Source organism: Zea mays, chromosome 5 (assembly GCF_902167145.1).
Source record: "Zea mays cultivar B73 chromosome 5, Zm-B73-REFERENCE-NAM-5.0, whole genome shotgun sequence".
NCBI lineage: Eukaryota > Viridiplantae > Streptophyta > Magnoliopsida > Poales > Poaceae > Zea > Zea mays.
In genome coordinates, this window is record NC_050100.1 from 191,603,719 (window position 1) to 191,623,454 (window position 19,736).

The 19,736-nt window shown below is 43.0% G+C and overlaps 1 protein-coding gene across 1 annotated transcript; it reads right to left on the minus strand.

Moving 5' to 3' along the window:
- Positions 1-17,558: 17,558 nt before the first annotated feature.
- LOC103627451 (rRNA-processing protein 14) lies at positions 17,559-19,016 on the minus strand. The gene has a single exon (XM_008647743.3). The coding sequence runs from the start codon at positions 18,921-18,923 to the stop codon at positions 17,766-17,768; it is 1,158 nt and encodes a 385-aa protein (XP_008645965.1). The 5' UTR covers positions 18,924-19,016; the 3' UTR covers positions 17,559-17,765.
- Positions 19,017-19,736: the final 720 nt, after the last annotated feature.

A 19,736-nucleotide genomic window follows, 5' to 3' on the forward strand; every position in this document is an offset into this window, starting at 1 on the left:
CCTGAAGGTGAATGAAGTATTATTTGAGGTTTGTATTGTATCTGAAGGTAAACGAAGTATTATTTGAGGTTTGTATTGTATCTGAAGGTAAACGAAGTATTGTTTGAGGTTTGTATTGTATATGAAGGAAGTGAAGTATATTGATAAATGCAGCATGCCATATACATTGCATGATTCACTTGCATCTGAAGTTTTGTCGTGACCTATGGTCCGACCGTACCGGTACAACTTAGCATCGTACGTTGCCCGAGGAGGGGTACGATGCGGCTTCATACTCTTAGAGGTATGAAGGCAGAGGACATATGCATTGCATTCATATGCATTCATTGAAGTGATATTTGCAGATGGTGTGGTTTTATACTCTAAGAGGTATGAAGGCAGAGGACTTACACATTGCATTCCTATGCATACATTGAAGTGATATTTGCAGGTATTGTTGACGTAGGGAAGTGTTATACAACCTATTGTGGTTGTTCGAGGAAATGAGATGGCATTGGTTATTTTGGGACTATTGAGTTCTATATCTAAAAGTATTTCTGATTTCAATTGTGATCCCTTTAAAATGTTGATTAATTCATTTTTTGTTTAAATATCTCGTCAAAACAATTTACTTGCTGAGATGTTTTCATCTCACTCTTGCATTACTCAATGCAAGTACTTGATTCATGTTGGGAATGAGAGAAGTAGCAGCACGTCCACCTTCACTCTCATAATAACGCTGCCCAGGCACAACCATGATTTAATTAGAAACTTCTTGTCAAGGATGTTTGTTTTTAACTAGTCGTGCACACTAGTTAATTTAGTTTATGTCGTTATGGTTATCTTCTCATTGCTAGCAGATTATTAATGTTTAGTATGTTTTCTTATCATGATATTTGTTTATACTATGTTGCTTCCACGTTTATGCAAATTTTCAAAGGAGATGTTGTCGAAATTTTATATATGAATGTTAGTTGTGTAGTTTAGTAGCATTTCGGGGTGTTTGTGGATCCCGGGGTGTTACACACACTAAGAGAAGTAAGAAGTGTAGTGAATGCTTTGAAAAGGGACACTCGATTAGGTCATGTCCTTATATTAAAAATGAATTGCTTATTAACAAGGATGATAAACTTTGTTTTAAATGCTCAAAGAAGGGACACTTAATTAAGTCATGTTCCTATTTAAAACAAAAAGGCATAGTGTTAGAAAAGAAATTATTAACTAACCATGTAGCAAGCAAGAAACAAGGAAAGAAGAAATCTTCAAGACTTGAAGATCGCCTTTGCTACATTTGTCGAAAGAAGGGACATCAATGCAAGGATTGTCCCATGGGTAACTATCCCACCTCTAGCTTGTCAATTATTTCTCATATAACTAGGCAACCCAAAATTGCAACTTGTGCTAGAAAGGTAATGAGTTTACCAAATTCTAACACAAAGGACTCTTGGGGTCCTAGATCTTTGTTTTGACTAACCTTAATGGACCCATCAAGTGATGGGTACCAAAATATGCTTGACAAGCTTTGTAGGAAAAAGAGATGGTATGAAGCTTTGGGGTGCTTGAGAGAGTCAATTCAATTTTTATTAACTCAAGCTATCAATCTTCAATGATCTATATCCAAGATTAACCTAAAGTTATTTTGAATCGTTATATCTAGAACTCATATCATCTCGGGGAAGATATTGATGTTGTAGGAAATAAGGAATTAATCCTATGCCGAAAAGTCAAGGCCTACAACATGGAGGAAAGCCAAAGGATGGTAACAATCATGCTTTTAAGTGCAAGTATCTTAAATTATCATTTCTTATGTGTCTTATGTAGTCACATAGAAAAAAAAGCACTTCAAATGTTTTAAATTATGTCACCATTCTTTGAAGAAATTCCTCCCATATGGTAGATTGTATATTCATCATTTCTATACCATGGCAATCTACATGCTTTAAATTGTTGTAAGTATCTCATGGCATGCTTTACACTAATCATCCTATTATTGCCATGTTCTAGATATAGAGAGATATTCCATGTTCTTAAAAGAATAAGGTATCACGTAAGGAATTCAATTCCTTAGTACACTTATAAAGGGAATCTCTCTTTATATCTGAAAATTGTGAGACTAATGTTTTTGTCTAAATAACCTAAGTAGTCTCACATGTAGAGAATAAGTTTCTCCTTGGAGATGCACAATCTAACATGAAAAGAAAAGCCAATCCAATGATTTATGGTGTTTTGCCTCTTGCTTAAGTTGGATATGATTGTTCTATATTTATCGCTCTCCATGTTATAAATTAGATTTATTCCCATAATCTTAAAGAATTATCTATGCTTGTTTTGTAAGCAAAATTAAGCATACATCATGGAATAACCTAGTCCATATTATAAAGTTTCCATGCTTTAGTAATCTATTTTCCATTCCTTATCAAAATGATTACACAAAGGGAAACTAGTGCTTGTGTTACTAATGACATAACTCTTGAGCTTACTTATGAAAATCTACAAGAGAGTAAGTGCAAGCCGCAAGCCTCAAGGGTTACTCTTCACCTAAAGGAAGAAAGGTAAAAGCAAAGGTATGAGAACTCATCTTCTTAATCAAATATAGTTCCCATCAATGGTTATTTACTCTAAATTCTACCTATGTGAAGAATAGATTCTTTATTGGACTTAAGTCAGCCAGATGTGCATTCAATCTCATTCTCATAAAATGCACTTGTCCATTAGAATCTAATTCATGCATTTGCTATATTTGTTCTCATATTGATATGTTTTTAAGTCATGATAATAAATTCAATATGAAGAAGTAAAATTCCTATGATTGATCAAGATATTTAAAAGGTGCTTATTCCTCTTTTCTAATAATGTGCACTAATGTTAAGGATTTTACTGCATGTCTGTGTGACTTGTGAATGATGAATTGTTTATATTCCTTATCTAAAAGAAATCATTCTTCATCATATACTCCCTTGTGCTATTAACATCTCTCTTGAGTATTTTCAATAAGTTTGGAAGGAAAAGGAGTCAACTATAAAGGGAGGACACTCAAATGAAAAAGGAAGACATCAAGAGCAACAACACCTACTTGGATAATGAGATCTTCAAAACAATCAATGGTGCGGTTGTAAGCATTCTAAATCTTTTTCATTGTGAGAATACTAGGCATAAATTGCTTATTGCAAATTTTGTAAGCCTTGATCAAGATAAATAATGCTTCTCCCTATTTGTCTTTAAAAGTGAGTACATCTATCCAATTCATTCAAATTCTTGATGCATATCTTTAGGGGGAGCCTATTTCTATATCTTGATTATATTGAGACTAACACTTTATCTTAGTAATCTCATATAGTCTCATGTATGAGAACAATTTTCTCATGAAGTATGCTACTACATATCAATCCATCTTGGTAAAGTAATGTCACCTTTATCAAGGATTGTAGCTTTCATCGTTAAAGTAGCATATTTACTGGATTCTCCCGTTTTAAGCTTGTTTAATGATCTAATGCCTATGTTGTTCTTTTGATCGCATCTATTGTTTGTTTGATCATTGAATAATTTCAATTAACACTTATGTTTCTTAGTGCCTCATATAATTTCAATCAATATCTCTCTTGATATACACTAAGTTAAAAGGAGAATTCATGATATATTTATGCAATTTGTGATCTACTTGATATATAATAACAATGACTTAGAAAGGATCACTAGATGTAGAACCATCTCTTGTGCAAAATATTTCCATACACTGTCTTGAATATAGGTCTTAAATAACTAAGACTAAGGACAAAGCACAATGAAGAGAGCGTCTCTATGTGAAGGTACAAAAGGGTAAAACTACTTCCTCTCATTTACACATGTACCTAAATCTTCTATATATTCCCTGCATATCTCGTATAAAAGGAAGAGAAAGCATGTCTATGCATATCCCTGCTTCATACCTAGTTTAACCTCTCAAAAATTTTCATTCTTGCGTTAATGCACTTTTGTTGCAACTAGGTGAAGTGATTTTTTGTCAAAGAGCTTAAAGCTTAACCTTGTAACGAGGATAAGCTACCTTTGTTGCAAAGGTGGAGGGTCCTTAAGTCTCTTTGAAATTCTTAAGGTCCCGTTTGTTTCGTTGGAATTGAATTCCATTTCAATAATTATAATTTAGACAAAACTAATTAAGTTTATATATTTATATATGTAATATATTTGTATATTATTCTAAATTATATGAGAGAGATAGTTATATATTACATTTATGTCATAGCAAAGTAAGTAGAATAATGTGCTATAAGTTGTCCATCGGAAACATAGCATGTAAATCTATAGAAGCAATTTCCATCTCTCACCTCATGAATTTTAGATAGGCTTATATAATAACTTTGGAAAGTGGTGGAATGTCACATTCGAAAAAATAGCCTATTCCATTAGTAAGATTCCAATTCCTCAAAATGAAAGGAAACAAACGGGACCTAAGGGTAAATGCTTAAAATGATTCCAACACGCTTTCATAAGTGCATAGTCTGTCATGAGCATCACACTTTTATTATGACACATTGCACTTCACAGTTTCTATGATAAAGATATGTTCTCATTAATATGTATTCCTCTCAAGGCACATATTTAGGGGGAGCAATCTATATTATATAGAATTGTTTAAGCTTAAATGACTAATCCTTTTAATCATGTCTCTTTCCTTTGGTACATTTGCATATTTCCTATCTCTATTGTGCCAAGGCTAAGACTAATATGTTTCCATGAGCATCTCGTGTGTTAAGTCTTAGATTGAAAGGGAAATGGAGTATTCGGCAAAGACATCGCTTCCACTCTACATCTTCGGTATTATCCTTCCTTGCTGGTATTCCGCCAACTCTCCAATTTGGTATAATCTTCACTCATATATTGTTTGCCAAAGGGGGAGAGAAAGTAAAAAGGGCTTATATTTCACTCACAAGTATCCGTTTTTGGCGATTCATGCCAAAGGGGGAGAAAGTATTAGCCCAAAGCAAAAGGACCGCACCACCACCAATTTCAAAAATTGTAGTCTTTCAATTGGTATTAGAAAAGTTTTTAAATTGGTATATTATTTTTGATACAATTTCAAATTGGTATGACCCCTTTCAAAATTAATATCTAAAACCCTCTTGAACACTAAGAGGAGAATTTCATTGAGGGGAAGTTTTGTTTAGTCAAAGGAAAAGCATTTGAAATAGGGGGAGAAAATTTCAAATCTTGAAAATGCTTCTCGAAATCTTATTCATTTACCTTTGACTATTTGCAAAAAGACTTTGCAAAAACAAAACATGTGGTGCAAGCGTGGTCCAAAATGTTAAAAGAAATAAAGCAATCCATGCATATCCTATGAATGTATAAATTGGTTTAATTCCAAGTAACCTTTGCACTTACCTTATGCAAACTAGTTCAATTCTGCACTTACATATTTGCTTTGGTTTGTGTTGGCATCAATCACCAAAAAGGGGGAGATTGAAAGGGAAATAGGGTCACACCTTTTCCTTAATGATTTTCGTGGTTGAATTGCCCAACACAAATAATTGAATAACTAGTTTGCTCTGGATCATACATTCTACAGGTGCCAAAGGTTCAACACAAACCAATAAAAATAACAAGTTAGGCTTCAAAAGAAAGGAGCAAAAAGAAAACCGAAGTGTTCCCTGGTCTGGCGCACCGGACTGTCCGGTGTGCCACCGGACAGTGTCCGGTGCACCAGGGTGAATCAACTCCAACTCCGCAGCTTCGGGTTTCCCAGGCGCAGCTCCGCTATAATTTACCGGACTGTCCGGTGTGCCACCGGACTGTCCGGTGCACCAGCGGAGCAACGGCTATCTGCACGCAACGGTCGACTCTGACGGATGAACAGTGTAGCACAGTACCACGGCAGAAGTCAGAGCAGCAGGTCAGAGGGGCACCGGACTGTCCGGTGCCACATGAGGACAAAGCCTCCAATGGTCGACCAGTTCCAAGCCCTAACGACAAGATGACGTGGCAGCGCACCGGACACTGTCCGGTGCGCCCATCACCAGCAGCCTTCTCCAACGGCTACAATTTGGTTGGTGGCTATAAATACCACCCCAACCGGCCACTTCAAGGTGTGGGAGCCCAAGCAACATTCCAAGTCATATAGTTGACATATCCAAGCCCTCCCAACCACCTCCATTCATTGATCCATCCTATACACAAGATTTAGACCACTACAAACCACACAAGTGCCACAAAAGAGAGAGCAAGCAAAAGAAAGCCTCTTGTGAGAGTTTAGCTCTAGTGCCTTGTGAGATTCATTGAGAGAAAGTGTGTGCGACATCTTGCGTTCATTTGTGCGTGGAGTTTTGACTCCCATTGAACTTCCTCCAAAGTTTTGGAGGCTTGTAAAGCTAGCAAGAGACACCTAAGTGTGTGGTGATCCTTGCGGGGTCTTAAGTGATCCTTGAGAAGAAGAAGAGCTCGCCGATCTTGGGAATCGGTTGAGAGAGGGAAAGGGTTGAAAGAGACCCATCCTTAGTGGACTCCTCAACGGGGACTAGGCCTTCGAGGGCCGAACCTCGGTAAAACAAATCACCCGTGTCTCGTGTGTTTATTGCTTGTGATTAGTTTGTTCTCTCCCTTTCTAAGTTCTCTTGCGCTACTCTTTGCTAACATTATTTTGTGTTGCTTCAAGTTAAATTCTCATTTAGAGAAGCAACTCCTTGCAAGAAAGAACTTGTGTTTATCTTCTTCTTAACTAAGCCCTCTTGCATTATTCTCCACTAGCATTTCTAATAGTATTGTTATTGATTAAATATTGCACTCTTTGAAAACAATACTCATTGCAAGCAAAGGTTTTAGTTTTATACTCCGTTAATTGTGAATCTTGTTCTAACCACTAATCAAAGGATCTAGTTTGTATTTAAAGCTATAATTTTCAGGTTTCGCCTATCCACCCCCCTTAGGCGACTTTCACTATTCATCGTTACTATTCATCGTTACTATTCATCGTTACTATTTATCGATCATCCGATTACCCCAAATTTCAACTACTCATCCATCATGTTGTCCAGTCCACCTAAGTCCAGCCAGACCAATATTCTAGTCATACGAACTCCGATGACTGTGATTTTCCTTCCAGTAGGAACTTCCCATCTGGTCACCCGTCCCAAGTTTCTCCAAGTTGAGCACGCTTAACTTTGAGATTCCTTCGAACCAGGCTTCCAAACTCAGATTCCAATAATTCTTGTTTCTAAATTATTTTCGAACTATTCCCTATCCAACCATGTCATCCCTTAAGCATGGTTCTTATTCCAGAAAACTCCCAAAATACTCATGTCCCATATTCTGCCTATAACTCTCTTGTTCATACTAAGTCAGACGATTCATTTGACACTATTCTCACCAACAGTAAACTCTACTGTACTACACCACATACACCCAGCTATAAATAGACCCAGTTACTCTCTCCCTCTCCATACACTCCACACCCTCAGCCAAGGCAAACACCCCACCCACTCAGTTACCCCGCTCTACCGGCTACACGCATAGTGTCGCTTCGCCTTCAATCCACCCTCCTGGTAAGCACCTCCACTCCACCACCAGTAATATCACAACACCACATGACACAGATTCTTCTCAAGACTCTACCCATTCATATATCGCCATTCTGACCACTATACTAAATATTTGTTGATATACTTGCTGGTTTGTATGTTTGCTTGTTCATGTTGCATAGTTATCAGAGCGTTCGTGCCATCTCGTGGAGGCCAGATCTGCAAGTCTACGCCAGGCGGTGGAGCCAGAAGCCAGTTCCGCGAGCTCTCACCCCTTTCACCGGATAAGCACGGCAAGCTCACTAGATCCCTTTGATGCATAAATTACCCATGATTTTTCAACCACAACCCTCAGCCTGTTATTTTATGCATGATATGATTTTGAGACAAGTTATTATGGCCACTCAGCCGCTTGCCGCAATCAATCTTTATACTCCTGACATATTTGTTACAAATGATTTGAGAAAAGGTGTGAGTTTTCAAAAGAAAATGTTTTCCAAAATGGGTATGATGAAGGGTTGTCACCCTTATCACCTTTTGAATGGGATGATTAGGGACTCCCTAGTTTAGGGGAGGGCCTAAGGTGATGGCTCAGCCGGGTTAGGTGTGAGCAGAAGGATTGTCCCCTCATATAAGGATCAGTTTGTCATCCTTCACTACCTGTACTCATGACAAGTACAACCACTCAAGACTGTATGGGCAGTCACTCAATCTGAACTCATACGGTCCAAACCCTAGGGTTATGATGGCTGGGGAGCACCGGGAGGATAAGGAGGGGGAATGTTTTGTCCGGTTTGGACATGGCGGTGGCCTGACTCCTTCCGATATAACCGTTAAGGTAAGGACGTGCGAGGAAAGAGAGAGATTCGGCATTTGGATCTCACGACAGTGAGATTGCAGAAACCGGACTAGTGGGTAAAGTTACACCTCTGCGCAGAGTTTGAAAACCTATTCGAATAGTCCGTGTCCACTGGAATGGACGAGTCTGGTGTGGTATGACAATTAGTGTTTTGTTTTCCAAAAATGCTTTTGAGAAAAGTGATTTTAAAAAGGTCCAGCGGTTGAGCCGTGAGCTATGGTGGACGAGAAGTCTAGTAGCTGTTTTTGAAAAATGAAAACCAGTGGGAAACTGCTGAGATACCTGGATGGTTTAGTCCAGGGGATTTTTTTTCTATATTGAAAAACTTCTTGCTCCTTTGGGAGAGGATGCGCTTTGAAAATACAAAATATTTTACAAAATAACCCTACATCAAATATTGATATTTCTGCAAAATATCCTGAGCTCCACATATTCCATGCATTATATTTGATTTACCCATTCCGCGGGTGAAGGTGGGCTGCTGAGTACGTAAGTACTCACCCTTGCTTGTTTGTTATTTTTCAGAAAAGGAGAACGCTGATCGGGTAAGAGTTACGCCTGTTCCCAACCTTGCATGTGGCTGTTGGACCGCTGATTTGCTTCGCTGCGTATATCGGGCTACTTCAGCCCCACTCTGATGATATGTCCCGAGTTGTGGACCAACTCTTAAAGTTGATCGCCACCTTTATAGGTTTGTCTCATTTGAGCAGATCTGGAATCATCTGTTGTATAAATGTGTTTACTAGCCTCCTGGGACTAGTAATTGTATCACATTTGAGTCCTAGAGGATTGGGGCGCTTCAAAAGACCGCCACACCCAAGAGTTCACCAAGCAATTCAAAGAGATCACCTCGTCAACTCCATCCTTGGTGACATTCATAAGGGGGTAACCACTAGATCTCGAGTTGCTCATTTCTGTGAACATTACTCTTTTGTGTCCTCTATTGAGCCATACAGGGTAGAGGATGTACTAAGAGATCCGGATTGGGTGCTGGCTATGCAAGAGGAGCTCAACAACTTCACGAGGAACGAGGTATGGCATTTAGTTCCACGTCCTAATCAAAATGTTGTAGGTACCAAATGGGTATTCCACAACAAGAAAGATGAGCACGGTGTGGTGACAAGAAACAAAGTCTGACTTGTGGCCAAAGGTTATTCACAAGTCGAAGGTTTGGACTTTGATGAAACTTATGCACCCGTAGCTAGGCTTGAGTCAATTCGTATATTACTTGCCTATGCTACTTACCATGGCTTCAAGCTTTATCAAATGGACGTGAAAAGTGTTTTTCTCAATGGACCAATCAAGGAAGAGGTCTATGTTGAGCAACCTCCCAGCTTTGAAGATAGTGAGTATCCTAACCATGTCTATAAACTCTCAAAGGCACTTTATGGGATCAAACAAGCCCCAAGAGCATGGTATGAATGCCTGCGAGATTTTCTTATCACTAATGGCTTCAAAGTCGGAAAAGCCGATCCTACTCTCTTTACTAAAACTGTTGCAAAAGATTTGTTTGTATGCCAAATTTATGTTGATGATATCATATTTGGGTCTACTAACAAATCAACTTGTGAAGAGTTTAGTAGGATCATGATACAAAAATTAGAGATGTCTATGATGGGGGAGTTGAAGTATTTCTAGGATTTCAAATCAAGCAACTCCAAGATGGCACCTTCATCAGCCAAACAAAGTACATTCAAGACATACTTAAGAAGTTTGGGATGAAGGATGGCAAACCCATCAAGACACCCATGGGAACCAATGGGCATCTCGACCTCGATACGAGTGGTAAATCCGTAGATCAAAAGGTATACTGGTTGATGATAGGATCTTTACTCTATATATGTGCATCTCGACCGGATATTATGCTTTCTGTATGCATGTGTGCAAGATTTCAGGCTGATCCTAAGGAAGTTCACCTTAGGGTCGTAAAGAGAATCATGAAATACTTAGTTTACACTCCTAAGTTTGGACTTTGGTACTCCAAGGGATCCACTTTTGATTTAATAGGATATTCCGATGCCGATTAGGCAGGGTGTAAAATTGATAGGAAGAGCACATCAGGGACATGTCAGTTTCTGGGGAGATCCCTGGTGTCATGGGCTTCAAAGAAACAAAACTCAATGGCTCTTTCCACCGCCGAAGCCGAGTATATTGTCGCAGTCCATTGTTGTGCGCAATTACTTTGGATGAGGCAAACCCTCAGGGACTATGGCTACAAATTGAGCAAAGTCCCTCTCCTATGTGACAATGAGAGTGCAATCCGCATGACGGATAATCCTGTTGAACACAGCCGCACTAAGCACATAGATATTTGGTATCACTTTCTAAGGGATCACCAACAAAGGGGATATCAAAATAGCTTATGGAAACACCAAGAATCAATTAGCTGATATCTTTACCAAGCCATTAGATGAGAAAACCATTAGCAAACTTAGGAATGAGCTAAATATACTTGATTCTCGGAATTTTGATTAAAACATTGCACACATAGCTCATTTATATACCTTTAATCATATCTCTTTCTTTCGGTACACATACATATCTCTTATTATTCTTGTACCAAGACTACGACTAATGTGCCTTCAAGTATGTTTTTATACTAAGTCGTAGATTGAAAGGGAAATGGAGTATTCGACGAATACAATGCTTCCACTCCATTCTACTGGTATCATTTACCCTTCGTCGCTACTCCACTCACTCTCAAATTGGTATAATCCTTCACTCTTAATTACTTGTACCAATGGGGAGAAAGAATAAAAGGGCTCTCAAAGTCTCCGTTTTTTGGCGATTAATGCCAAAGGGGGAGAGAATATTAAGTCCAAAGCAAAAGGACTGCACCACCATAATTTCAAAATTTTCGAAATAAAGCTTTAATTGATATTTGGCAATTTCTCAATTAGTATTCATGCTTCACTTGTCTTGAGAAAGCAAAATTTCAATTGATATCTAAAGATCAATTTTCAAATTAGTATATATTTCAAAACCCTCTTGAAAGCTAAGAGGAAAATTTCATTCAGGGGGAGTTTTATTTAGTCAAAGAAAAAGCATTTGAAACAGGGGGAGTGTAACGCCCCGAATTTGAGAGTTAAAATTTTCTTTCTCCAGCACTCACCCAATTCGGGTGTTACGTTTCCTTTTTCTTCTCGCTATGCCTTGTTCTTTCTCCAAATTCTAACAAGAGTTAACTCGATATCTTGTGTAAGTAAACCCTAGGAGTAATCCTTTTGGTTGTTGCATCATGTCGGATCATGCATCTATTTTTGTTTGTGGTTGAGTGAGTTTGCGAAAGTGCACTTAGGTGAAGAATTAGGACAAAAAAGGAAAATAGTAACTTCCCCCCTCAAACCCTTCCTTCCCCTTTTTCTCCCTCTGGCAGCCCACCTGCCCCCCCCCCCCCCCCCCCGCGACCCGGTCCCGCGGCGGCCTAGTCGTTGCCTTTCTTCCCCCTCCTTCCCACCCCCTCATCCCAGCCGATCTCCCCGCGGCCTAGCCGAGCCCCCTCCCCGCGCAGCCCACCCCACCTTGAGCCGGCCGGCTGGCGCGTGGCCCAGCCGTTCCCCCTCGCCCCTCAACCGGCTCGCCCACGCCCACTGCGCGCTACACGCGGGGGCAGTTGCCCAGCTGCCGCCGTCGCCTGGTGGGGCCCACCTGTAAGCCCCCCCACCCAAAAAACCGCCCTTGTTCATCTTCCCTATCATCCCGACGCATGTTCCTGTCTCTTCCCCGCTCGGTTCACCTCTCTCTCTTCCCCAAGTCGCCCTCGCCGCTCGGAGCCGCCCCTGCCCCGACGTCGTCCGTCCGTGCCGCCTCGTCATCCGCGGTGATCCTCCTCGTCTCTTTCTCCACCGCCTTCCTCTTCCCCGACCTCCCTCCTCCTCGTGCTCGCGGCTCGCGCGGCCGTGGCGCCCGGCTCGGCGCGGCCCTCTCACGCGGCGTGCCCCCCGCCCCCTGGCTCGGCGTGGCCCTCCCACGTGGCGTGCCCCCCGGCACGGCGCGGCCCCTATCGTCCCGGCGTGGCGCGGCCCCCTGGCTGGCGCGCGGCCTCCTGCCCCACCCGGCGCGCGGTGCGGCCCCGGCGCGTGGCCATGGCGGCCCAGCGTGCCGTGCGTGCAGTCGTGGCGCCCTGCTCGGCGTGGCCTCGCCCCCCTCGTGCCCTCCCTCCCCAGCGCGGCTCGGCGCGGCCCCGGCCTGGTGCGGTCATGGTGCCCCTGCGCGGCGCGGCCCCGGCACGGCGCGGCCTCGGCTCGTGCGACCGTGGTGCCCCTGCACGGCGCGGCCCCTGCGCAGCATGGCTGTGGTGCCCCTGCGCGGCGCGGCTCCCTGCCTCTGGCGCGCGTGCCCGCGGCGCTCGGCACGACACCGGCGCGGCGCGACTCACGGCACTCGGCTGGCGTGGCCCGCGGCCAAGGTGCCCGGCGCGGCGCGCAGTGCCCTGCCACGCATGCGACGAGCCCGTCTACCCCCTAGATGCCTCGTCTACCCCACGTGTATATCGTACGCATTGAGCGTGCCATTTATTTCACGTAGTTGAACTCCACTTAGAATTGATCACATTAATTATCTCACGTAGTTAAACGACGACTATATTAGTGTTGTCCAATCAAAAACAAATTGTAACTCTATTAGTGCATGTGATTAATACCTATTAGTATGGCTAGGTGGAATTAAATGTCATAATGATTATTCGCAAAAACCTACACGTAATACTTTTCGACTATAGCTTTAGTCGTTGCGATTCCTTTTTCTATTTCTAGTAATTACGAATGCAAACCATATGTCACGTGCATGTTCATTTGATCTGCTCCCTTGTATGGTGTACTGTTTATTTCCTAATTCAAGTATATGGATGTATGTTTGTACTCGCATAGATAACGGTCTAGTTGTGGAGTCCGAAGAGATCGCAGGAGAAGACCCTGAGCAGCAGCTGGTTAGTGGAGGCAAGTGTCCCTTGACCCAACTATGTTCTACTCTTTTTATAATTCACTCCCCGCATTTACACAATTTATACCTAAGGGTTGACTAGCTTTTGTTTATCATGTCCTTGTTTACCTATGTGGTTGGATTATTTTGGTTTAGCTTTATGCTAGTGCTTCACCCTAATCAGTGAACATGATGAGATTATTTATGATACGTTGTTTCCCCTTTTGATTATGATGATGATACTGTGACATTTAAGGGGACTCAAGCGGTTTCTCGAGTGCCTCTCCGTAAGGACTGATTCGTTGGATGACCGCCCAGAAAAACAGTGCAACCATGAGGGTGGTATGGGACGCCCTTGGCTAAGTAATTAGGGAAGTCTTATGTTGGGTGCTGGTTTTGGTCATTGGGGAACGGAGGCATCTGCTATGGCTCCTATAATCTCGCTCAAGGATTTTGGTACGGGCATCGTCCCACGACTTTCCCTAAGGGTGGAGGTGTAGGTTTGAAACATCAGATGGTCTCTATGCGATGGTCGTTTCCAACATTCACATAGTGAGGACCCTAGGGAAAGGCCACGTAGTGAGACCCTGCTGGGTCACCTTGGTAGTGATCAATGGAGAGTCATGATCTCCAGGCAGGAAGGCAATCACGACTCATGGGTAAAGTGTGCAACCTCTGCAGAGTGTTATGAAAAATGATATATCAGTCGTGCTCGCGGTTATGAGCGGCCAAGGGAGCTCCATTGATTAGGGATACTTGATCAGAAATGGTTGGTTTGCAGGTGGTGACGAGGATGACGGTTATGATTATGGTAATGGTAAGTGGTATCCTCTCCGTTTGGAAAGGGTACTTTGGGTTAATAACTTGGGTTAATGCTAAAACCTAGCTTTCTACTAGTAATAATAACCTGACCAACTAAAAACAATTGCTTGACTTAACTCCACATAAAGCTAGTCCACTACAGCCCAACGGGACATTTGCTCAGTATGTTGATGTGTACTCACCCTTGCTCTACACACCAAACCGTCCAGGTTGTCCACATTGCAACCACTGCTCAGGAGAAGATGAAGCCGTGGAGGAAGACTTCCAGGAGTTCCAAGAGTACGACAAGTTTTAGGCATGGGTTAGTGGCAACCCTAGTCAGCTGCCTGTGAAGGCCGCGTGTATCTACGTTTCGTTTTCGCACTTTGATTATTGTTAAAGACTATGTGGATGTATCAGACATTATGATGTAATCGACTAGTATTACCCTTTTATGTTATTATTTTAGCACTGTGTGATGATGTCCAATTATGTAATTGTTGTGTACGTGAATTGCTGATCCTGGCACGTACATGGTTCACATTCGGTTTGCCTTCTAAAACCGGGTGTGATAGGGAGAAATTTCAAATCTTGAAAAGGCTTCTTGCAATCATATTTATATACCTTTGACTACTTGCAAAAGACTTTGAAAAGATTTTCCAAAAGGATTTGCAAAAACAAAACAAGTGGTGCAAATGTGGTCCAAAATGTTAAATAAAAGAAAAGCAATCCATTCATATCTAGTCAGATTATCATTTGGTTTAATTCCAAGTAACTTATGCACTTACCATATGCAAACTAGTTCATTTCTGCACTTTATATATTTGCTTTGGTTTGTGTTGGCATCAATCACCAAAAAGGGGAGATTGAAAGGGAAATAGGGTTAACCTTTTCCTACAATTAATTTTGGTGGTTGAATGCCCAACACAAATATATGGGCTAACTAGTTTGCTCTAGAATACATATTCTACAGGTGCATAAGGTTCAACACAAACCAATAAATATTCAAGTTGGGGACCCAATTCAAAAGGAGCAAAAAGGACTTGAGTGTGTTGTGGTATGGCGCACCGGACTGTCCGGTGTGCCACCGGACAGTGTTCGATGCACAAGGACCGTACAGGGTCCAACCAGCCACTCTCGGGAAAACGCAGGCACGCTTCGCTATAATTCACCGGACTGTCCGGTGTGCCACCGAACTGTCCGGTGTGCCAGCGGGCAATGGCTATCCAGCGCGCAACGGTCGACTCTGACGGATGAACAGTGCAGCACAGTACCACAGCAGAAGTCAGAGCAGTGAGTCAGAGGGGCACCGAACTGTCCGGTGCCGCAAGAGGACAAAGCCTCCAACGGCCGACCAGGCTCCAGACCTTAACGATTGGGTGACGTGGCGGCGCACCGGACAACCTACAGTGCCTGTCAGGTACACTCATCGACAGCAGTCTCCCCAACGGCTACTTTGGTGGTTGAGGGCTATAAAAACCCCCAACCACCATAACTCCAAACATCCAAGTTTTCTGAACATCACATTTAATACAAGAGCTCTAGCATTCACTCCTAGACACAATTCAAAAGATCAAAGCCTCTCCAAATCCAAATTCTTCTTAAACACTTAGTGACTTGTGAGAGAGATAGATTTTGTGTTCTTTTGAGCTCTTTTGAGCTCTTGCTTTTTGGATTGTCTTTCTTCTTTCTCATTCTTGTTCTCAAGTAACTTGTAATCAAAGCAAGAGACATCTAAGAGTGTGGTGGTCCTTGCGGGGTCTTAGTGACCCGATTGATTAAGGGAAAGGCTCACTCGGTCTAAGTGACCGTTTGAGAGAGGAAAAGGGTTGAAATAGACTCGGTCTTTGTGACCTCCTCAACGGGAACTAGGTTCTTTGGAACCGAACCTCGGTAAAACAAATCACCGTGTTCACTCGCATTATTTCTTGGTTGATTTGTTTTCTCTCTCTTTGCGACTTGAATTTAACTCTAACGCTAATCCTCGACCTTAGTGCGTGTTTAAAGTTATAAATTTCAGGTTTCGCCTATTCACCCCCTCTAGGCAACTTTCAGTGTTTATCATTCAAACCATGATTTTGCCTGAATCCAACTCCACCTTGTAACTATTTAAATTGTATCTTATATACCAGCGAACAATATTAGCCCAAATGGTCATGTTATTCATCCACACCAAAATCCAAACATAATGGCATATATAGTCCATCTTTCTTACAACGTCACCCACTACAAAGTGACTGTGGGTACACGTATGGTCTTAGGCATGGTGATAATGTGCTTTCTTGACCACAACATCATATTAAATATGAACGTAATTCTTAGTTCATCAACCCCGCACCACGTGATTGTCTTGACGCACATCGTACTAGTTGTAACATCTGGGTCCGTCTTCTGTGAACCCTAGCTTACAGGGCCCTGTAAGGCTATCTCGAGTAGACCCCATATTCTATCATTTATCTTATCCTCTATTTCAAACTTCAATCTATAAACATGTCATATAGTCTCATCTACAATTCTACGGCCTCTATTTTACCCTACCTACTGGTAAGCCAAGTCGGAGGCTTGGCGCTCGGCTTCTGGGACCCCGGAGGCTTGAAGGGCCCTGGGATTTAGTTTAGGGTTTCGAGGGCCTTGGATTTAGCCGAAATTGTTCATGGCTCCTCAAGGTGCAGGCCCCAGTGCGATGTTGGCATCAGCGGAGCCAACTACGGTTTCCTTTTGTTGACAGGATCTCACGGTATCAAACGCTGATAGTTAATTACCACGAATCCGCAATCCAAAAACCAGGTAGAGCTAGATCAGGCTCACATGTTTTTTTTAACAAATGGATAATATTTATTGAGAAAAATTGAAAGAAATTGGTCAGAGAACATAACTGAGTAAATTCTTGTATCCCATTGTAATTTCACCAGTTCCAAGTCAGTTACCAAGCAAAGACAGAAAAAAAGTTGTGGTGAAAACCTCTTCCAGATCTTCCAAATAACTCATTCGTGTGATGTAAAACCCGGATTACACTTGCATATTAGCAGCAATGGATCACAAAGAGTTGAATAAAAAATTCAGGATACGTTTCATTGCACCAGAAGCTTGCAAGATCAGCTGAGTATCAGACAGACCATATAGAATTTTCTGGCACGAACATGCCAATTGTACATTGTGTTGTTCATACTCTGCAGTGAATCACAAGTCATACTGGTTGACAAACAAGGGATCCAACAAAAGTTTACAAGATCAGAGGGAGGTTAGTATCCAGATTCCAGCATGTGCATATTATTAAGATGGCAAATGCACAATTGAACTTCTGATTCACTCTGGTCCTGAAAGCTGACGACTCATGAAAGCCACTATATACCTATATACCCAAACATTATCTCAGAAACACTATTATCCATCGTGTCAAAACAGGCATCCACCTCAGCACAATTCAGCGTTTCCAGTTCATGAACTCTTACGTCAGAACTTAGAAAGAACTAGCAAAAGGCATGAATTGGTAAAACTAAACACAACCATATACTATAGCAACTCCAAAATCATCTGTAGAACTGCTATATAACAAAAGTTCGGTTCATTCAATAATTAAGGCACTTCAGCAGCCATGATCTGGTAACCTATTACAAGCACCAACTACCCATAGGGGCAAATGAAACTCTAAACGAGGACATAGTAATTCATCATCCAGACAAACTTGGACACAGATGTTACTCGTTGACATAACCATCCTTCCGCCCCTCAAACCCAGGGCGCATAAGTTTTTTCTCACGCTTCTCAATCTTGCGCATCTTCTTCTGCTGTGCCCGATCCCGGATGTTCTCTGTCCTTTTCTTCTGCTTGTCCTTCCTCTGCTTATCTACAGTTTTCTGCCTCTCCTTCCACTGCGCAGCATGCTTCTGCTGCCGCTTTTCCTCCTTCTTCAAGCTCTCCTTAATCAGCTTGGGGTCATCATGGACCTTCTCACCAGCAGCACGTCTTCTGGCCACATCCCAAGCAATTTTGCTTGCCTTCTCAGGATCCTTCTTTGCCTCCTGCAACCGTTTAGCCTGCTCCAGTGCCTTCTTCTTGTTCTTAACCCTCCTCTTCTTCCTGCGCCTTGCTTCCTTTGGGTCAACAAACACATTTGCGTACATGATATCTGGCTTCTCCTCAGCTTCCTTCTTTACCTTCTTCCCATCCTTGACATCCACATCTTCGGTGCCATCATCACGCTTACGCTTCATGCCCTCACCTTTGCCCTTCTTTTCATTCTTCGCCTTTGACTTCTTACCCTTCTCCTTCCTGGGCTTATTCAAGAACTCAGGCCTGGTGCACCGGTTGCCTCGAAGCACAGTAATGCGGCGTTGAAGGCGTTCTCGCAGCTCCTCATAGGTCACGGAACGATCCTCAGACACCACTGCAGCGGGTGCAATCGGCATTTCATCCTCTTGATCCCCGGCTTCCTCATCAATATCATCCTCGGAGCTTTCCTCATCCCCAGATGCCCCGCTCTCTTCTTCTGACTTCTCCTCCTCTTCCTCCGCTGCCTGGCCGGCGACGGACTTCTTCAGGAGGTCGAGGGTGGAGGCGGGCGGCGTGGAGGGATTGAGGCGGGCGCGGCGGGCGGCCTTGGTGTTGGCGCGGGACTTGGCCTTCAAGGCCGCCTTTGCCGCCTTGGACAGGCCCTGGTGCCACGGGCGGTCCTCGTCGCCGGATGGGAGATAAAAGCGCGGCGGGATGAGCTGCACGAGGGCGTCGAAGAAGAGAGCATGCCCGTGGATGCCACCGCAGTCGGCCGCGGCCAGGAGGTCGGCGGGCATGGCGGCCGCAAGGAATTCGTGGTCCATCGCCGCGGCGGCGGCGGCGGAGGAGGGTTTCCTGCCCATCGCAGCGAGTGTCCAGGAGGGTTTCGGCGAGAGAGGGAGGAATTGGCGTGCGCCTGGCGGCGTGGGCGGGTTTCTTAAGTCGTTATAGGTCTTGCTTGGGTTAAGTGGGCTTACAAGCCCGGTGAATATATGAGAATGCCTATGCCCTTGCTGCTCTGGGCTTTCGCTTTAATTTCTGGTTTGTGGTTACGAGATTTCAGCCTGGGCTAGGCCTGTAGCTCACTAAGGCCCGAGACCACCCCTGCAATCTGCATTCTTTTTTTTCAGAAAAATGCAGCCTGAATTCAGCAGTCCCTATTGGTTGTCTACTGAAAGACAGCATTTGATTATAGGAAATGGAGGATATGAAACTAAGGACATGAGGTGTGAGTTAAAACCCTCTCCTTTATTTGGCATTATAGGTTGAGTTTGCATATGAAGTACTAGAAGGTTGTTGTGGGCTGGGATCAAAACATTTTTCTCCTCTTTCGTCAACATAAATTAGAGCCGAATATCAAGCCAGCCTAGCTCGGTTTTGTCACACTCGGATTTCAGGAGCATCAAGACCCGGGCGCGAACATAATCACCAGGTGTGCTGGGACCAAGTCTCACACATATGATGAATCATGGCACAGGATCGAATGTCACATCTTTACTATATAATAGGAGTTCTGTACAAAATAAATAAATAATTACATTATAAGAAGACAACGGTCCAGCAACCCAAAGTTGACTGGGAGACGACGGCCTAAACCTCTCACGAACACATCGCAGCATCCTCCATGCGCCTCATCCTGTGGTACCTGTTCTTGACCTGTGGGGGGTGTGAGACAG